The 21832-nt window shown below is 44.2% G+C and overlaps 1 protein-coding gene across 2 annotated transcripts in view; it reads right to left on the bottom strand.

Annotated features, from left to right (window-relative positions):
* The window catches only part of POLG (DNA polymerase gamma, catalytic subunit), a 92929-nt gene that overhangs the window by 32431 nt on the left and 38666 nt on the right, over positions 1-21832 (bottom strand). For both annotated transcript variants that reach the window (XM_056571929.1, XM_056571931.1), the window contains exons 12-16: positions 16021-16137; positions 6281-6441; positions 5198-5251; positions 4436-4553; positions 3547-3682 (exon numbers count right to left, since the gene is read on the bottom strand). In XM_056571929.1, the coding sequence (XP_056427904.1) occupies positions 3547-3682; positions 4436-4553; positions 5198-5251; positions 6281-6441; positions 16021-16137 (586 nt within the window). The remainder of the gene's footprint in view (positions 1-3546; positions 3683-4435; positions 4554-5197; positions 5252-6280; positions 6442-16020; positions 16138-21832) is intronic.

Genomic DNA, 21832 nt, shown 5'->3' with positions numbered 1-21832 from the left:
AGCAAATTAAAAGCAAGCCTTTTAGACCAGAAAACATGTCTACAACCAACAACTAGGACCTCTGGGGAAAAAGACACAAAAGAACAAACATATACATACAACTCTCTAACCACCTACTCAACAGATCATGAAGCAATAAAGAAAATGTTACAGTCACACTGGAGTACTCTGATGATGGACCCTTTTCTAAAAGACACATTACCTCCACATCCACAGGTTACATGTAGGAGAAATAAATCTCTAAAGAGTATTCTGGCTCCAGGTAAGCTGAAATCTCTGATAAAGTCCATATCGTTGAGTGAAGGAATAAAAGGTGCATACAGATGCTGCTCCACGAACTGCAAGTGCTGCCTGAATATGCGAAATCAGTATAAAGAGTTTGGATCCAAAATCACCAGAGAGACATACAAAATCAAAACCATGATGTTATGCAAATCATCGTATGTCATTTACCTGCTAGAATGTACCTGTGGCATCCAATATGTGGGACCCAAACCCCGAGCTCCCGGCTCAATAAACATTGTTTTAATGTAAAAACAGGCTATCCCCTGCATAGCGTATCCCGGCAGGCCTCCATTCAGCACAAATGTGATTTTTCCCAGTTCAAAGTACTGCCTATAGAGCATATCCCAGTGACCTGCCATCAACGATACACACAGCTATGCAGGAGAGAGAATTTTTGGATATTTAAGCTCAAAACCTTGGTTCCATATGGCTTAAATAAATATATTGAACACACAGTTTAATGCATGTCTGGATCTCCGAAAATGCAGGAGTGTCGGGTTCTCGAGTTGTAACTTCTCAACATCTGGAGGTCCACACTTTAAAGACCCCTACCCTGCATCTGAGGAAGCCTTACACAGTTGATTATCTGCAAGTACCATTTCCAAGAATAATGCAACATATCTTTGTACGATATACCCATTTATTGTGTTAATACAAGTAGGCAGCCATCTGATTGGTTAATGTCTAGTGGCCGAAATAAATACCATTGGCTACAGCTGAGATACTGTATTCATCAATGAAAGTCCTAGGAATCAAGCAGGTTGATTGGCCAACACATCCCAGTTCATACATCCCTGACGGCGCAAATATACGGCTTTCCATATATATTTAATCAAAATTTCCCTCGCTCGTGTAGGCGCTTGTCTGATTGGCCATAACCCATTAGCCGGCCCGATCTTGATTGGTCACAGAAAAACAAATACACTAGACGGGTCTATACAGATGGCGATTGGCCAGTATTCATGTTTCACACACATCCAGGGTGAAACTATCATTGGCTGGCCTCCGACCACGTGACTAGACTAAGCTCAAGCAGACTCACGCAGTACCACTGATGACGTCATTTGAGAACAAGCATCGTGATTGGTCGCTCGTTTTTCATGAATGAAAGAGCGGGCAATTCAAAACATAATACGGAATACAACACATCCAAGCCTCGGCTTCATTCCTAAATATCCCAGTCTCGTTTGGCTTTACAGAACGACCTTAGACAAGTCCTTCTATATTCTTATTTTGTATCTTGTTATTCTGTACCCATGAATTGTATATACATGTGTTTTATTATATATTTCATGCACAAATACTCTGCAAAAGCGCTTTTAAACCATTGTCTTGATACCAACACTTAGTTCACCTTGTCCCTTGACCTTTTTATTTGGCGCCAGAAATGACTGTATTTAAATGAGCCTTCACATGGCAAACATCAGACAGCCTCTTCTTGCAATTGAAAAGGGGAGAATTTACTCCTGAAACGCGTTTTGCATACTGTCCGTTGCTTTTTATTGTTTTTATGTGTCAATAAAAGTTGCTTGATACATAAATATTGGACTGATACATGAAGGTGATCAAAAGAAAGCAGCGCAGTGCAAATAATTTTTTCCTGCTGTACAAGTTGTATCCACAGGATAGGGCATAAGTGTTTGATCACAGGTGGTCAAATCGCTGGTGGGACCCCAACGGATCAGACACTTATCACCTATTGTATGAATAGGTGATAAGTTGTCATCTTGGGATAACCCCTTTAAAGGAAAACTGTCAGCCTGTTCACCCACACTAAACTTAATACACTGGGTTATAGCGTGGGGGAACAGGAGTCCAACGAGGGGTAAATACGTCCAGTAGATCCTGAGATATGTCCCCCAGAAGATCCTCTGCTGAATTTAGGGAATCGCGTGCAGGGGCGGGGCTTCGTCAGCTCAATTTGCATATTCGTTGTCTGTGACTCCACATCCTAGCTGTCCCTTGCCCCCTGCGCACGATTCACAGGATCTTCTGGGGGACAAATCTCAGGTTCTACTGGACATATTTAAGTAAGTGACCCCTCGTTGGACTCCTGTTCACCCACACTATAATCCAGTTTTCCTTTAAAGAGGTTGTCCGGGAAGCAGAAAAGGTCCTTCCCATTCTGCTCACCTGTGCTCCACTTCCACTCACTGGACATCTCGAAGCTATACTCTTCAGAGAAGGGAGGTAACAAGTGCTTGTCCCGATCATCATGTACAGGTGAAATCACGCCATCATACAAGAGAAAATACCTTTATATTAAGGGGGTTATCCAGCTTAGAAAAATGTATCTAAAAGGATAGGGAATAAGTGTCAAATCGCAGGGGGGTTCGAAAGGGGGGTCCCACCATTATCTCCTGCCCGGCGCCCCGGCTCTCCTCCTGCATGGAGCGGGGATTGGCCATTCATCTCTATGGGAGAGCCAAAGCGCCATACTGTGGTATCTCCAGCTAGTCGTCCTCCACTCTATCCAGGAGATCGCGGGGGTCCCAGCGGTCCCCCCCACCCCGCGATCTGACTCTAAGAATAGGGAATACATTTTTCTAAGCTGGACTACTCCTTTAAAACGTCACAAACTTTATAAATCCAATTCAAAATACACCTCACTTTGTAATCAATCTACCAAAAGGTGCCAGTGCAAAACTGTCAGAGAAGCAACCTGTCTGCATATGCTAATTATGGCTATTCCCTATAGCAGCTATTGGACATCATCATGTGGGCGTGATATCACCTGCCCCCTCCCATCTCAGGACTGTATACTTCTGAGATGACCACGGAGCAGTAGAACCTTTTCTGCTACCCGGACAACTCCTTTAAAGTACTAGCTAAGGCAGTGTTTCCTAAACAGTGTATCTGCAGCTGTTGCAAAACTATAATTCCCAGCTGTCCAGGCATGCTGGGAGTTGTAGTTTTGCAAAAAATGGAGGCACATTTATGGAGAACACTGAGCTAAGGGCATAGAAAAGATGGAAAAACAAATGTATAAAGAACCATGTGTTTAATCATCTAGGTACAGCAGCTATTAAAAGCCCCCCCTCGCCTTTAACAATAAATAGCAGAAAAGGGTATGAACAATTGTGTATATAAGAAGAAATCATTGCGGAAGGTGCATATAGGGGTTACAATTAATTGCTTTTCTGTTGTCCAACATGTGACAATCCTTTTATAGTCCTTGTAATCAGGTTTCTGTGCTCTTCATTCTCCTCCTCCGCTACAGTTTTATACTAATAAAAATGCATTTTATTGAATTTACATTACCATGAATTCCAGCAAAGTGCGCTTCTCCGAGGATCGCTGCTATCCAGAGCTCCTGAGAATCTACATCTGCACCAACCATATGGTATCCTGGAGGTGTCTGAACCATAGCCTTTAGTTCACTACCAATACGGTCAGTCTACCAGTAGAGAAAGCTATTATTACTACTAAAATATACAATACAGCAATGGAACAATTCAGTACAATAATGTTAATAGTCTGGCCCAATAACGGTAACAGGGCTGATGGAGTGCAGTATTAGGCCATGCTCACGATGAAATTTAGATTCCAGTCTTTGCCGAAAGAATTGACATGTCAATTCTTTCTTTGGAACCCGCTCGGAAATGCATTGTCATGTTTAGAGATGGCACATTTCCAAGCGGTCCTAGTGTCAGCATGTTTCAGCTGGCACCCACTATTAGCGTAATGTCTCCCCGTGTTTTCTGAGATCTCTCTCCTGCACATAAGCGGTGATGCAGTGAAATCTCTCAGCATGTATGGCAGAGGAAATAATAAAGGTAAAAGCAATGGAATCTGCTTCACCCACACTATAAGCCTGTACCAGCAGGTTAGTGTGGGAGACAATGGTGACAGATTCCCTTTAACAAATTTTGTTTCCCAGGTACATGCAGACATTCCGCAAAATTTCTGCTGTGTGAACATGGCCTTAAATTGGAAAAAGCTTGCCAATACCCCCGACCACTAATCACACCTTGATGACATATCCTGGCCATCAGAGCTTGTTTTAACTCCTATCATACATATTTTAAAGTGAGCTTAGCATTTACATGCAGATACTTTTTACAAGGGAGGAAACAGGAGAAATACTAAACAATGAGAAATTCTGCTAAACAATGGTGATCCATCCTTTGCATAATGTATGGCTACTTACACGTGCATTACTGGCCGTCAGCCAGGTTGGCTCCACCGCTCTGCGTGTAATGGTTCCTGCAGAGATCACTTGAGGAAGGATAGCCCCATACTTATGTTCTTCATCAAAATCAGGATTCCTATAATAAACAAATATTCAATAATATAAATCATGCACAATGAGTGTTCAATAAGAAATAGGATAGAAGCCTGAAGAATGCAACAAAACCAGAGCTTTGCCTTCCAGCACATTATAAGCCCTCTCCTACTGATCCTTAAGTGCCTGCAAAAGCTGTTCCTTCAACTTTCACTATTTTTCCTGCAAAACAAATGCTGGCCATGAGGGCGACAATAAAGAGTAATAAATTGTAGCTTTCATTAATTATAGTGGACAAGCTAAAATATTAAAATGGACTTTGTGAAAAAGTAAAAGCCGCTGCTTTCATACATAGCTGTCAAACGTGTGTACAATGACTATACGGGGCTTTTATTTTCTATTAGCTATGTGATTTTATTTGTACATGTTTTCTGTGGTCAATGTGTGGGTGTTAATACAAAGAACATTTCTCTTCCATTCACAAATGGATTCCAATTCAAAATCAAAGCAGCGTTCAACATGACAATGCTCTCAAAAACATAGCTGGAAAAGGAAATGCAAATACGGCCACTTTACTACTTAATACAGGTACTTGTATGTATTTATAGGTGTACTGATGTTGTGCTGACAGTAAAATGAGAACTTCTCCAAGCCTGGGACAACCTTGAGGGGCCATTAATAAAATACCTGGTGACGGTGCGTGGCAGTTCCCCTTTCTTCAGCCAGACGACCTTCTGAGAACTGTAACAAACAGAATAGCGAAATGTCAAGTGCTGTGTGTTAAAAAAGCACTCTGGTAATTTTTTATATTTTTTGCTTAAATTGTGCAGCATCAGCTATTATTAGAGAATAATGTAGAGGTTCTTGTGTATGCTGCCTACATTTCCCTTGAACCCTCTCAAAGAAAGAGGTAATGAGGCCAAAAAGGCAGAAGACAGCACTGGGCCAATCCACCATGCTTGTGGTCAATCGGAGGGCCACTCAAGTATCCCAATGCGAAATGTCAGGGGTTTTGTAGGCCCAAAATGAATCCCTAAGCAAAATCCAAGGTCACAGCACAAGTAATGGAAGACTCAGTTTCATATCTTTCCCACATGCAACGTTTGGGCTAGATGTTAGCATGATGAAAGCTAACATCTAGCTGAACTTCACAGAGTCATTTCACACTAAGGCCCTCATTTACTATTCTAAATCCGACCTCTTGTCGGGGTTTTTTGTCGCATCTTTGTCTGCGCCATGTCGCAGACATCGTGCGCCAGTCTGCGACACGATGAAACATTTTTTCCAGACGGACCCGATGTGGATTCTCCCAAACCCAAAAAAGGGGCGTAACCGGACATTTCTGAGCTTTCCCACGTATTTATAAAGGTTTCCAACCCGAATTTGTTGAATTGTTGTGGATTTTTTCCCGACAGCTCAGAGGAGTTGGAAACCAAAACCAACAAAACCCATGTGCGACAAACAAGATGCGACATAATAATAAATATCAGGGGAAAAAAGCAGTCGGGTAAGAAAGCAACATAGACTTACAACCCGATTTTCTTAGTAAATGAGGGCCTAAGTGGAGTTTTTATCCCAAGATTAAAACGTGTCAACTATCCATGGGATAAGTGAAAAGTATTGGCAGGGGCCTGACTGCTGGGACCCACATTGATCACAAGAACAACAGTCCCTTGCCCCTGGTTTTGGCTCACTATTCTGTAGTGCTCTCAGTTTTATAGCTACTACATCAGCACAACCCGGAGGATGACAACCCAACACATAAAGTACCTGATGCGCTTGTGCGCGTTCCTCCAAAATGAGATCATCTTGTTAATCTCCAATGCCCGGGTGGCACTGGTGCCTCCAGTACTGGCCTGTAATGTGCCATCTTCCATCTTAGGGAGAAAATCCTTGGCAAATGGGCTCCCCACATTATTGTCATTCCCATCCTACAATGTAAACGATATAATACAACCAGAGAAAGGTCATACTTGTATAGCTCACTGTAGAAAAATCAAATACCATTCAAGGAGACTATTCCAATGCTCTGACAACTGTACAGTATATAAAGCAACAATAATGATTTATTCTTCTAGATATTTATGTACACCGGAATAATAATCTCCCACTTCTTATGTATTAAATCTGCTTGGTCTGAGCTGCAGCTTGGTTTTCTTTCAATGGGGCAAATGCAGATTTTTTCCCCCAAAACCTGTATATAAAAGGAACCGACAACCCCAACGTGTTGTCCAATGATTAAATACACCCAAACCATCTAGAATTACAGTCAAGTGTGTACAGAAAACAAATGCTGGAGAACCAGAATGGTCAGGCTATTATATCCCAAAGTGATATATCTCCATGGTGAATTCTAATTTTATCTCCTAGTGCACTTAAAGAGTAGAGATGAGCAAATAAAATCAAACAAAGTCAAATTCGTTCCAAATTTCATGAAAAATTAGATTTGGAAAGAATCCAAACTTTGACTCGATTAGAAATAATGAATTTCTTCATTAGCGACACCCGCTGCCATCGTCCTGTATAATGTATAGATGCGAGCGGCTTTCTCCCGCGCCCTCATCTCTGCAATAGATAGAACAATTGCATCGGGTGTCAGGAGTGCTATCCGCTGTAATATGTCCTCAACTGCAGGTACTACTGCTCCCAACATGGAGCACACACTGCTTCATGCTGGGAGCTGTAGTACCTGCATTAATAGACGCCTGACACCTGCTGTGATTGTCCTGTATAATGTATAGATGCAGGCTGGCCGCTCTTCTTTGGTCACACTGTAGTATGAGTATATGCCGTATATATATACCTATTATTCATATTTCCCGCAGAGAGCTGTGATTGGCTGGAACCATCTGGCCAATCACAGCTCTCTGCGGGAAATATGAATTAGTGATGTGAATTCTATTCACATCACTGGCCGGCCGAAGTATAGTGCAGAGATGCGAGCGCAGGAGAAAGCTGCTCCATCTCTGCAATAGAAAGGACAATCGCATCGGGTGTCAGGAGTGACACCTGCTGTGATCTGTCTATTAGTACAGCTACTACAGCTCCCATCATGGAACAGTCTGTTCCATGCTGGGAGTAGCAGTACAACCTAAAAAAAAAAAGTAAAAAATAGAGAAAAATAAGTGAAAACACACATATACACACACACACACACTTTATTAAACACAATATTAAAATACATTACTAAAAAAAAATGTTGGGAAGAAGATATGTTGCTGGCCTCTCTATACCCTTGACTGACCTAAACCCATGTGTAATATAGATAAAAGTTAAATAACAAAATGATAATACATTATGAAGGAATAATATTTGTATAGAATAGAGGATACAGCTGGCCTCTCTGTGTATTTGTCCGCCCATAAACTGAAACTGCAGACAGCTGCCTCCAATTCACAGCAACTCTATCAGCCATAGAGTCATAAGTTGTTCTATTCACTGACAGTTTTCTTTTCCACAGGTTGACATTGAATAGAACAACTAATGATCGGGACTAACAGCGAAAATTCTAGGCCAGTATAGGCTTTTCTCAGGCGTGTAATACATAATAAATATAAAGCTAGTATTCCAACAAGGTTTTTTCCCACCAGCAAAAACGCCAGGAAAAACTGCCAGAAAACTGCCACAGCTTTTTCCTGCATATTGGCAGTTTTTTTTGGCAGTTTTTTCCAAAATACACCCGTACGGCATAACGAAAGGTGCTCCGGGCTCAATGCTGTACGAGTGTATTTTGTATATAAACCTAGTATATTTAATAGTGGTACTTTTAGTCACTATACCCCCTTATTAAAAAATGTTAGAAAAATAAATCCATCCCGGCAGAAGTGTACAACAGGATGATTCAATAGTCTGCACACGGCAGAGTAAACTATTTCTGCAGAACATCGCAGCTAGAAATATTGAATTTATATATATATATATATATATATATATATATATATATATATATATATATATATATATAAAGCACCAGTCTAAGAATATTATTTTTCTATTCTAACCTTTACTGTAATACTATATTACAGTATTCTATTCATTTTCACAGGCTGTTTTACATGTTAATATCAGCTGGCCGGGGCTATCAGTTCCCTGCCCCGCTCACAAAAATTGTTTACTGCTTTTAAATAAAAAATTATTTCATTTTAAAACATAAAAATTTTGTTGCTTACAAATTCAGGCATGGCCACAGTTTCAGTTTTACATCTTTTATTTCTTTATGTTTGTGATAAATCAGGACATTTTTGAAATCCACATAGCAGACTTTATAATCATTATCAATAAACAGTATAGTGTGGTTAAATATGTAATAAACCACAAGAGCACAGTCAATTGACCTACTTATTATGCAAATTAATTGTGGTTAACCACATATTTAACCTGTGACCTTTGCAGCTACTGTGGTCTATTTAAGGATTTTCTCTGATCTGGCAGAATAGAATAAAATGTAGACTCCCTTCTTGAGTGTTTAAAAAACTATAAAGCCACCAAAAAAAGGAAGATTATACATTACAAATAGAATTTTTTTTTTAAATAAATAAAAAAGAATAAATAACTTTATTTTAAAACATATAAATAATTCAATACAAATTCAGACATCCCTACTCCATCATTAATGCTTTTTTTTTTTTAGTTTTTGTGGTACCCAACTAAAAAAAAAGCCTGCAGGGAAACTGCCAAAGGGGTAAAAATGCTATTTCCACACAAAGGTAAAAATGTCAGAAAAACGCAGGAAAAAGCTGTGGCAGTTTTTCTGCCATTTTTGCTGGTGGGAAAAAACATCAGTGGAATCCTAGCCTTATATGTATTATATATTACATATTACACGCCTGAGAAAAGCCTATACTGGTCTCTGCACTGGAAGGGGTGAGAGAATTTTCGCTGTTAGTCCCGATCATTAGTTTTTCTATTCAATGTCAACCTGTGGAAAAGAAAACTGTCAGTGAATAGAACAACTTATGACTGCTGCTGAGAAATGGGGGCAGCTGTCTCCAGTTTCAGCTCATGGGGCGGACAGATACACAGAAAGGCCAGCTGTATCCCCTATTCTATACAAATATTATTCCTTCGGGGCGTGGCCTGGGTGCCGCCGTGAACAGTCACACGGGTTGAGAGCTCCCACTACCCCCTGCCTCTACTTACCCTGCAAAATTACCCTTTCAGGCTGGTCTTCTGTTTCGGTCCCTGCGGGGGTCCGGGATCGCGGGGAGAGGCTGCAGTTCAACTCCGGTGCTTCTGTGTGGCGTGTATGGTCTCCGGTGGCTGCAGCTTGTGGAGCTGGGCAGCGGTGTGCGGAGGAGATCCGGAGGTGGAGTGGGCTGCTGGTGGAGGTTTCTTGAGGCCGGGCTGTGTGGTGGTGGACTGCTGCGAGGTCTTCCTGGCTCTTCTCTGCTCCGGCTCCCCTGGGCATCCTGAAAGAACAGGTGCCATCTTCAGCCTTTGTGGGCGAGGCTTGTGTGACGCTGCTCCCGCCGGAGGGACAGGGTGCTGACGTCACCTGGTGGAGCTGGGCCGGAGCCCTCTGCAGTCTTCTGCTCCTTGCTCCTGCTGCGTTACTGGGGTGCCTAAGTGAGTACCTTCATTCCCAGTCTGGCCATCTTGGATCTTGTGGTGTTCTCCTTCTCTAATGTAGCCTGCTTGTCCGCTGAAGGGCCCTTACTGCCTGCTATATACCACCAAACTATACTCTGGTGACTTTCTACCTGCTCCTTGCTGGGACTTGTGGTACTGCCCTGGCTGCCGCTGGACTGCCTGACCCTCTGAGCTGTCCCATGTTGCCTGCCTTATACAGCTAGTGCTTCTCTACCTGCTCCCTGTGTGACCTAGGCAGGCTGGGACTTGTGGTGCCTCCGCTATCTTCTGTGTACTGCCTCCTCCCCTGGGGTGCCCCCCCCCCCACCTGCTCTATCTACCTGGTGCTTCTCTACCTGCTCTCTGTGTTGCCCTGTGCTGCTGGGTGGGGAGGTGCCCCAGGCCTGCATAATCTACAGAGATCCCTGCACTCTCTGGACTGTGTTCTAGTGCCATTCTATCTGCTCTTTGTGTGGCCCTGTTCAGCATGGGGGGGTCCCCGAGGTGGCCACAGGCATAAGAAGCCCAAACAATATGCTGAGGCCCTGCGTCCGGCTTCCGGTGAAGACGCCTCTTCTGATGATGGGTCCACCTGCTCTGGTGACCCCTCTCAGCGGGATCCTGGTGCTCAGACCCCTCTTGCCGCCAAAGTTTCAGCGCAAGCAGCGAAGGTACTTTGCCAGTTCTCCAGATCTCAGGACCATCCCGGGGGTGATTCCCCTGATCCACCTCTGTCATTGTTTGAAGGGTCTCCGACTCCCCTGCAGCAACAGTCCCCTGAACGGCCTGTCTATGATACTACGGCTATGGATCATCGGTTCTCGGAGCTCCTGGCTGCTTTAACCTCCTGTCAATCCATCATGGTGACCAAAGTGGATGAACTGCGGCAGGAATTTATTATTCTGCGACATGAGACCCAAAAGATCCGTGAGCGCACAGAGGTGGTGGAGTGCCGGGTCTCTACGGAGGATACTGTCCATCCCTTGCCAGAGCGGGTTGAATCCCTCCAGCGTCAGGTCACGGGAGTTCTGAGTCGTATGGATGACATGGAGAACCGCTTAAGGCGTAATAATATTCGTCTTGTGAGCCTTCCTGAGAAGGTGGAGGGGACTGATCCAGTGTTATTTCTTGAAACATGGCTGAAGTAGATTCTTCCAGTGGACACCTTCTCTCCTTATTTCTCTGTTGAATGGGCTCATAGGGTCCCAGCTAGGCCTCCTCCTCCCGGGGGTCCTCCTCGTCCCTTCCTGGCCAAACTTCTGCATTTCAAGGACAGGGATGCTGTTCTCTGTGTGGTGCGACTTAAGGGAGAGGTCCTTTGTGGTGGGAGCAGAGTGTCTTTATACCCTGAATTTTCTGTGGAACTTCACTGAGGTCCGATCTAAGCTGCGTGCCAAAAGCTACTGCTACTCGATGCTGTATCCTGCTCGTCTCAGGGTGGTGGATGGGACCTCCACTAAGTTCTTCATTTCCCCGACCGAACCCCTTCACTGGGTTGATGCTGCTCCTCCGGTCAGACCCCTGGATTGAATTGTCCTGGACTGTCCTGTTCATGGTGGCTCTCCCGCATTGTCCTCTAGACAGTTGTTAGGGAGATAGGGTCATTAGGGTGGCCCTAGGTTCCAGCTCCATGAGAGACTCCCTGGGTAGCATTCTCAGTTACCGGGCAATTTAGGATGGGGGTGGGGTGGTGGGAGAGTTCCTAATTTGCTAATTTAGGTTCATCTTGTCGACACCCGCAGCAGTTGTATTCAGGGTATAGGTCTGCACTGTGTTAGGGCGTAGATGTCCCATTTTGTGTTAGACAGGGTTTCATTGGGATTGTTATGGTTATGCTTTGTTGCATTTGTTTTGTGTCTGTGCCCTGTCTGTCTGTATGTGGGGTGTGTGTGGGGTCCCGGGTCCTGGTCCTCCCTTCTTCCCTCCCGCTTGTTTATTTGGTTGTTATCTTTTGTGATGGGGACCCTAAAGGTTGTTAGCTGGAATGTGAGGGGGCTTGACTCCAAGTTTAAGAGGGCATTATGTTTAGATTTTGTGAAACGTCAGTCCCCTCATATTATCTGTTTACAGGAAACCCATATTACGGGCCAGAAAGTTCTTGCCCTGAAACGAGCGTGGATAGCGAAAGGCTATCATGCCTCCTTCTCTAATTATGCTAGGGGTGTCTCGGTTTTAGTTACTAAGTCCTTGCTATTGATTGTTTCCCAGACTGCCTGCGACCATTTTGGAAGGTTTGTCATATTACACTGTTCCATGGGTTCCTTCTCCTTTGTGCTTGTCTCAGTCTATGTACCTCCTCCATTTCAGGTCTCCATGTTAGAGTTGATTACTAATAAATTGTTATCTTTTCCCTCTGATCCTGTCCTTTTTATAGGTGACTTCAATGTGGTTCCTGATCCTTGGCTCGACCGCACCACCACTGTTGACCCTGGCTCCTCCTCCTTTAACACTTGGCGCCTGGCATTGGGCCTGACCGACATATGGAGATGGAAGTATCCGAATGCAACTTCTTTTTCATTTTATTCTACGGTCCATAGGTCCTTCTCACGCATTGATTTGGCTCTGGCATCTGTTGAAGTAGTAAGAGAAGTTTCCTACACCACTAGGGTGAACTCAGCCCACTCTGCGGTAATAGGAGTCCTCAATTTAGGAATACGGCTAGAAGAAGTAGAGACTGGGCACTGCTAGCGGACACATGCAGAGGAGTATACACGTATAGCTAATGTCTGTATGGCATCAGGGGTGGGACGGAGTGCAAGGAAATCATAGTGGTGCTGACACGTCCAATGGAAGAACTGTAAATTGCATGTAGAAGAAAAAGAGAAACGGAGCAACACACCTGTATGACTTGCTAGTGAAGATTTATTCTATTTTCAGAACCGGCAGGTTACAAAGTCCCAACACCTACACACCAAGCAGAGCTGGAGCGGCAGGAACCACACACCTGGACAACCGCGCTGTTTCACGCCACAAAGGCGTTTCCTCAGGTCCCTGATCCTTATTGGTCGGGCTCTTTTTCAGGCTCCCAAACGACAGGGCGGCTAAGCCGCCCCTGATGTGTATAACTATTTTCTTGCCTCCCAATTGGCCTATGCAGCGTGGTGGATCGACCTGGATCTGTCGAACTCGGCAACTGCCCTGGCTGGAGCACTTATGGGTTCGTACGAAGCTCTCACTAACTCGCTCTACTGGTACCACTCTCACTCTTCTTTTTTTCTTCCCCTTCTGACTATAGCTAAATTCTGGTCCGTGGTGTCGAGCAGATTTCGCCAGCCTCTGGTTTCTCCTAGAGCACCCCTGTGGGGGAATGTACATTTACCTCACCTGCATGGGTTACAGGGGGCCAGTTTTTGGGGTTTTCATGGAGTCAAATTTGTGATCCATTTGTTTGCGGAGGATCAGGTCTTCTTATCCTTTTCAGACATGAATGAACGTTATGGCATCCCTGGCACTGTCTATTATAGGTATCTCCAGCTTAGGCATGCGGTTCAAGCGCAATTTGGCTCCTTGACGTTTATCCCCGCTTTTTCTGAAGTGGAGCTTCTTCTCGGCACAGTGGACCTTTCTAAACCTCTTACTCAGTCTTATGCTCTCCTTCAGTTGCTGGGGCCTAGCCCTTTTCTACGGGCCTTTCATAAATGGGTGGAGGATGTCCCTGATCTGTCGGACTGCCATTGGAGGGAGGTTGAAGATACCTATTACTCTACTGTAGTTAGTAGCAAATATATTTTGATTCAATCTAGATACATCTTGAGGCTGTATTACACACCTGCCAAACTGAAGCATATTGGTGTTTCCCAGTCTGATCTGTGTTTACGGTGCTCTTCGGAGGTTATATATATTATATTGTTTCTGGTTCACATAGACGCCTGCTGATTCGCTTACTTTTATTCTGTGCCCGCAAGGTAGTAGTGATGTCCTGGAAGGATACCTCCCCTCCCCCTCTGTCTGGATGGTTGACTCTGGTAAACAGATATGTTCCATTGTACCAGGCGTTGTATGTAAGTCGCAGGTGCCCTGGGAAGTTTGACAAGTTGTGGACCCCCTGGCTTCTCCTAGATGTGTCAGCTGACTCCCCAGCTAGATTGTCCCAGTAAATTCTCCTACAGTGTGTTACTGTTCTCTCGCATTGGAGAATGGGGGGGGGGGGGGGGGGGGTTGGGATTATCAGGAGGTCAGGAGGTGTGCATGTGTGAGTGAATGTGTGTTTGTCTGTCCTGGGCTTTCTCTGGATGGGTCTCAGACGCCTCTTTATTTTTGCTGTTGGTTGACTCTATATGTATTGCTTCCGATCATTATGGTGGCGTTGATTTTTGGGACCTATGGAGGGTGTTATTTATGTTTAATCTTGCTGGTTCTGTTTGTTACTTAACATGCAAAACTTCATTAAATAAATACTTAAAAAAAAAATATTATTCCTTCATAATATATTATCATTTTGTTATATAACTTTTATCTATGTTACACAGGGGTGCAGGTCAGGCAAGGGTATAGAGAGGCCAGCAACATCTCTTCTTCCAAACAGTTTTTTTTATATTAGTAATGTATTTTAATATTGTGTTTAATAAAGTGTGTGTGTCTGTTTCACTTTTTTCCCTTCTATTTTTCTTTTTTTTTTAGTTAGTACTAGTATTCCCAGCATGGAACAGACTGTTCGATGATGAGAGCAGTAGTACCTGTACTAATAGACAGATCACAGCAGGCATCACTCCTGACACTCGATGCGACTATCCTTTCTATTGCATTTCTGCACTATACTCCGGCTGGCCAGTGATCTTAATAGAATTCACATCCCTTATTCAAATTTCCTGCAGAGAGCTGTGATTGGCCACATGGTTCCAGCCAATCACAGCTCTCTGCGGGAAATATGAATAATAGGTATATATACGGCATATACTACAGTGGGACCAGAGAAGAGCGGCCAGCCGCCTGCATCTATACATTATACAGGACGATCACAGCAGGTGTCAGAAGTGACACCCGCTACGATCTGTCTATTGATGCAGGTACTACAGCTCCCAGCATGGAACAGTTTGTTCCATGCTGGGAGTAGTAGTACTACCTAAAAATGTAAAAAAAAAAAAATGATAAAAAAAAGTGAAACACACACACACTTTAGTAAACTCATTATTAAGATACATTACTAATAAAAATTAGCAGAGAATTTATTCGGAACGGTCTAATCAAATTTTTCAAAACTTCTTTACCAATTGCCCTATACAGATGGCACAAGTTCCCGAACAACTAATAAAGAGCTGTAGAGAACAGCTTTGCTTATGTTTCCACATTCTAAACTGATTTACTTGACGAAAAGTACAGATACATTACATCAGTGTTTCCCAACCAGGGTGCCTCCAGCTGTGACCAAACTACAACTCCCAGCATGCCCGGCCACAGCTGGAGGCACCCTGGATGGGAAACACTGCATTACATACTGTAGTTTTTTTTTTCAATATTTCGGCACATAAAATGTTCTCCATGTCTAGACTGCCTGTAGGATTCTGAATATTAGAACACATGGCATTAAAGGGGTATTCCAGGTAAAAACTTTTTTTTATATATCAACTGGCTCCGGAAAGTTAAACAGATTTGTAAATTACTTCTATTAAAAAATCTTAATCCTTCCAATAGTTATTAGCTTCTGAAGTTGAGTTGCTGTTTTCTGTCTAACTGCTTTCTGATGACTCACGTCCCGAGAGCTGTCCAGCTACTATGGGGATATTTTCCCATCACGCAAGGGATATTCTCCCATCATGCACAGCTCCCGGGACGTGACATCATCATTGAGCAGTTAGACAGAAAACTTCAGAAGCTAATAACTATTGGAAGGATTAAGATTTTTTAATAGAAGTAATTTACAAATCTGTTTAACTTTCCAGAGCCAGTTGATAAAAATAAGTTTTTGCCTGGAATACCCCTTTAAGTGCATTTTCTAGACTCACTTTGTGCGGCAAACGGTAGAACCAGCATCCTGAAACATTCACGTCATCGCAAGGGCCATTTCCATGGTGATGAGGCACAGAGTTTTCCAACTGAAGTTGCAGTTCAGCAGGCTGCTTCTGTCACAGTGAATATGGATTATATGTAAGTGCAGACAAAAATAAGGGGACAGCGAATGAGACACACACAGAAATCTATTACAAAATATCAAGATTAGTGGATTTTGTGCCATTCTTCATACTACAGTAATGATTAAATCGTTCAGTCATTTCATATATTTATACTGCATAATGCTTATGTTTGCATTAGAATATTAATTCAAAATATATATACAATGTTAGGTCCCATTCATGTGTGTCATCAAGCAGGTTTCCACAGCACTGTAGAAAAAGCACTGGAGGGAAACAGATTGTAGAACTGATTCCATTCATTTGAATAGGACAGTCCACATTCATCCAGCATCTCAAACTGGATGGTGGAACCGGCCGTCAGACAGGGAATGCATGTTGCTGCTTTCCCCTGTCCGACATACATAATTAATTAATGCCAAATCCTAAACAACTGATGCACTTTTGCCATTAGCTGTGGCACCAGGTGTGGCGAGTTTAGGATAGGTTCACTGAGCCAGACGCTGGACATATGTGAACCCAGCCTAAGGGTACATTCACACGAGTGGATCCCCAGCCACTGAAGGATTGCTGTATGCTGCCTTTAAAGGTGCCTGCTCGGAGCGGCAATACGCCGTTACGAGCAGACACACTGCGATGTGTGATTTGCATTGCGCATGCGCAGTATACTCGCACATCGCGGCAGCTCTCTGCCTAGCTCATAGAGCAGGGGGAGAAGCCGCGATGCACAGCGACTCGCACATCGCTTCAGTGGGTCTGCTTGTAGCGGCATATTGCCGCTCCAAGCAGGCACCTGTAAAGGCAGCATACATCGGTCCTTCAGCGGAGGATCCGCAGCGCAATACGCACTGGGGATCCACACGTGTGAACGTACCCTTAGGGTACGTTCACACGGGCAAATTACCTGTGGAATTTGCTACCATTGACTTGAATGGGTCCGAAGGAAAATCTGCCTCTATTGCGGATTTTCTGCTGACCCACTGAAGTCAATGGTAGCAAAATCTGCAGCCGATTTTCCACAGTAAATATGATGTGGAAATTCCGCAGGTAATCCGCCCGTCTGAACGTACCCTTAGTCTCATTGGTATATCCAAGATTAAGAAAAAATAATTTTTCCAGAAACATCTTCTTTATGAGCTGCAATATAAAATGCAGACAATAGACAAGGGTGAAACTGTTTCTGGAGAGGTAAAAGAAAGTAGACAATTTTCTAATCCATTATGGGGGAGATTTATCAAAACCTGTCCAGAGGAAAAGTTGCTGAGTTGCCCATAGCAACCAGATTGCTTCTCTCATTTGTGAAGAGGCCTCTGAAAAATGAAAGAAGCGTTCTGCTTGGTTTCCTCTGGACAGGTTTTGATAAATCTCCCCCTATAACCCTATAAATATACACACTAAGATTTATTATGTGTGTGAAATATATAGCTGTTAGATTTCTGGATCCAGATATTTCTTTGCCTTTATCCCCTTGCCTTCATTTGACATACATACATGAAAAATGTTGGGTCAGGGAGTATTTAAAAGGGGTACTCCGGTAAAGTTAAGAAAAATAAAAATGCCCCAAAGCCACCACAATACCTTTTCTGTACATATCCATGTGGTTTTGGCCCCTGTAGTCTCCTTAATATTCTTTTTCCTTGCTTGCAGCCCAGACTACAACTCCCAGAAGTCCGTGCAGCTCTGTGTAATGGCTGCCAGCCAACTGCTTTCACTATTCGTGTGCATGCTGTGTTGTAAAAAGTCATCAGCCCACACTACATACCCCCCCAGCAATAAATCATGCTATACTCTGAATGGCAGCAGTCAGTGATAAGATCTACAGCAGGAAAAGAGCAGCGTTATGTGCCGAGTTGTAACTGAGAATCTTCACAGGGCTTCTCTGCCGCAAGGTCCTCACATAGGGAGAGGAGGTGTGCCTGTGAGCCAGCAATCACGTGGTGTTTGTCTTGCAGAAGGATGGGGGCTAGGTCTCACAAAGACAAGCAGGACCTGAATATGATGTCTTTCTCTCACTCCCTGCATGTAAGTGACATCTGAAAGAGGGAAACGGCTCTATATAGCTAATGAATGATATTTAGACAAATAAATAGGTTGGTGAGAAGGAAAGGATGGGCTATGGTTTTAGTTCCCCGCAGTACACCTTTAACCCCTTAAGGACGCAGCCCATTTGGGCCTTAAAGGGGTACTCCGCACCCCTAGACATCTTATCCCCTATCCAAAGGATAGGAGATAAGATGTCAGATTGCCGGGGTCCCGCTGCTGGGAACCCCCGGGATCTCTGCTGCAGCACCCACCTGGATGGCTTCCACCTCACACCGGCAACGCGGGAGGCTTTGGATCCCATACACAATGGCGGACAAGCGTGACATCAGGACTCCCCCCGTGTGACGTCACGGCCCGCCCCCTCAATGCAAGTCTATGGGAGGGGGCGTGACGGACCTCCCATAGACTTGCATTGAGGGGGCGGGGCGTGACGTCACACGGGGCAGAGTCGTGACGTCACACTCGTCCGCCATTGTGGTCGGGATCCGAAGCCTCCAGCGTTCCCGGTGTGAGGTGAAAGCCGTCCAGGTGGGTGCTGCAGCAGAGATCCCGGGGTCCCTAGCAGCGGGACCCCGGCGATCTGATATCTTATCCCCTATCCTTTGGATAGGGGATAAGAGGTCTAGGGGTGCGGAGTACCCCTTTAAGGACGCAGACAATTAAATTTTTACGTTTTTGTTTTTTTCTCCTCGCCTTCAAAAAATCATAACTCTTTTATATTTTCATCCACAGACTAGTATGAGGGCTTGATTTTTGCATGACCAGTTGTCCGTTGTAATGCCATCACTCACTTTACCATAAAATTTATGGCGCAACCAAAAAAAATACTATTTGTGTGGTGAAATTAAAAAGAAAACCGCAATTTTGTTAATTTTGGAAGGTTTTGTTTTCACGCCGTACAATTTACGGTAAAAATGACATGTGTTCTTTATTCTTTGGGTCAATACGATTAAAATGATATCCTTGATAACATACTTTTCTATTATTGTTGTGCTTAAAAAAAAAAAATCGCTAACTTTTTAACCAAATTAGTACATTTAAAATCCCTCTATTTTGAAGACCTATAACTTTTTCATTTCTCCATTTAAGTTGCGGTATGGGGGCTCATTTTTTGCGCCGTGATCTGTACTTTTCATTGATACCATATTTGCTTCCATAGAACTTTTAATCAATTTTTTATTAATTTTTTTTGTGAATAAAATGTTATAAAAAAGCATCTATTTTGGACTTTTTTTTACGTTCACGCTGTTCACCATACGGTATGATTAACATTTTATTTTAATAGATCAGATATTTACACACACGGCGATACCAAATATGTATACAAAATATTTTTTTAACACTTTTTGCGGGTGAAAAAGGGAAAATGGGACAATTTACGTTTTTATTGGGGGAGGGGGTTTTTCAATTTTTTTTTACTTTTATTGTTACACTTTAATAGTCCCCATAGGGGACTATATATAGCAATCACTCGATTGCTAATACTGTTCAGTGCTATGTATAGGACACAGCACTGATCAGCATTTTCGGTCATCTTCTGCTCTGGTCTGCGGGAAGGCAGATCAAAGCAGAGGACGCCGAGAAGGCAGCGGAGGCAGGTGAGGGGACCTCCGTCTGCCGTGCTGGATGATCGGATTGCCACAGCAGCGCTGCGAGCGATCCGATCATCCATTTTAGTGACTGCGATGCTGCAGATGCCGTGATCTTTATTGATCACGGCATCTTAGGAGTTAATGGCGGACATCCGCGGGATCGCGGATGTCTGCCTTTACGGACGGGTCCCTGGCTGCGATCAGCAGCCAGGACCTGCCGTGCATGATCCGTGCATCGCGCCAATGCTCGCGGTTATGTTTAGGACATAAATGTACGTCCTGGTGTGTTAAGTACCACCTCACCAGGACGCACATTTACATCCTCCGTCGTTAAGGGGTTAAGGGGGCTGAGTACGCTCCTGTATAGCACAGGTACTGGCTGGCTGACACCCTCCAACAGCAGCCGGCATTGGGATCACTCCAATTCTAGACATTTAATGCCCTAGACACTGGCATCTAGTAAGCTAGACAGAGGTATTGTAACTTCATCGGCCCAACCACAACGTGATCACAGGTGTTTTGTGGTTTAGATGGCAGCCAAGAGGACCAGTGAAACCTAAGGCTGGGTGTACTAAAAGAATTGTTAAAGTGCAATTCAAAAGTGGTCGTTCAAGTCTTCAGACTTCTACAAGAAAAAAAAGGAGATTTTTGTTTACTTACCGTAAAATCTCTTTCTCGGAGGATCAATTGGGGGACACAGACCGTGAGTGTATGCTGCTGTCTCTTAGAGGTGTGACACTATGGTAATAAAAAAAGTCGGCTCCTCCCAGCAGGATATACCCGCCTTCAGGCCCTGAGGTAATCAGTTCCAGAGCAATAGGAGAGGACCAACAGGTCAAAGGAAATGCAAACTGTCCGAGAACCAGAAGAAAAAACATAACTGAACATGCCCTCGGACAGAGAAACAAAGGAAACCATTAAAAGGACGGGAGCTGTGTCCCCCAATGGATCCTCCGAGAAAGAGATTTTACGGTAAGTAAACAAAAATCTCCTTTTCTCTATCGGCTCCATTGGGGACACAGACCGTGGGACGTACCAAAGCCATCCCTTGGGTGGGCAGATAAGCACAGGCAGACGGCCGTTCCACTGCCGCCTGCAACACTTTACGGCCCAGACTAGCATCAGCCGATGCGAAGGTATGAACTCGGTAGAACCTCGAGAAAGTGTGCAAAGATGACCAGGTAGCCGACTTGCAAATCTGCGAGGCCGAGGCTCTGTTCTGGAGAGTCCAAGATGCCCCAACAGAACGGAAGAATGAGCCACAACCCTGAAAAGAGGAATCTTCCCCTTACAGCGAAGGCTTCCGAAATGGCGGACCGAATCCACCCAGAAATGGTGGCCATGAAGCAGATTGTCCCTTACGACGACCTTCTGTAAGGGACGGAAAAGGAATCACACTGACGAAACGAAGAAGTGATGGAGAGATAAGACCGAACAACCCGAACTACATCCAGCTTGTGTAGTAAGCGCTCCTTAGGATGAGAAGGAGCAGGACAAAAAGACGGGAGGACAATGTCCTCATTGAGATGAAAGGCCGAAACCACCTTAGGCAAAAAGGAAGGATCTGGCCGGAAAAACAACCTTGTCCTGGTGGATCACCCGAAAAGGAGAACGGCAGGAGAGAGCTGCCAATTCAGACACCCTCCGGATGGAGGTGATAGCAACAAGAAACACCACTTTCCAAGAAAGGAGGCGGAGAGACACCCTTCTAAGGGGCTCAAAGGGTTCACCCTGGAGGGCACTCAGAACCAGATTCAAGTCCCAAGGGGGAGAGGGTGACCGATAAGGAGGAACAGCATGCGCCACTCCTTGAAGGAAGGTCCGGACATGAGAATTAGAAGCCAGAGGCCGCTGGAAAAGAATAGCAAGGGCCGAAACCTGACCTTTAAAGGAAACTGAGAGACAACCCCAGTTCCAAACCCGACTGCAAAAAGGAGAGAAGACGGGGAACCGAGAAGGTTACAGGGGATAAGTCCTGAACTTCACACCAACGAAAATAAGACCGCCAAGTACAGTGGTAAATTTTTGCCGGGGAGGGCATGGTGTAAATG

Source organism: Hyla sarda, chromosome 4, assembly GCF_029499605.1.
Source record: "Hyla sarda isolate aHylSar1 chromosome 4, aHylSar1.hap1, whole genome shotgun sequence".
Taxonomy (NCBI): Eukaryota; Metazoa; Chordata; class Amphibia; order Anura; family Hylidae; genus Hyla; species Hyla sarda.
Note: the sequence above shows the minus strand (reverse complement) of the source record. Positions and strands in the feature narration are given on the sequence as shown.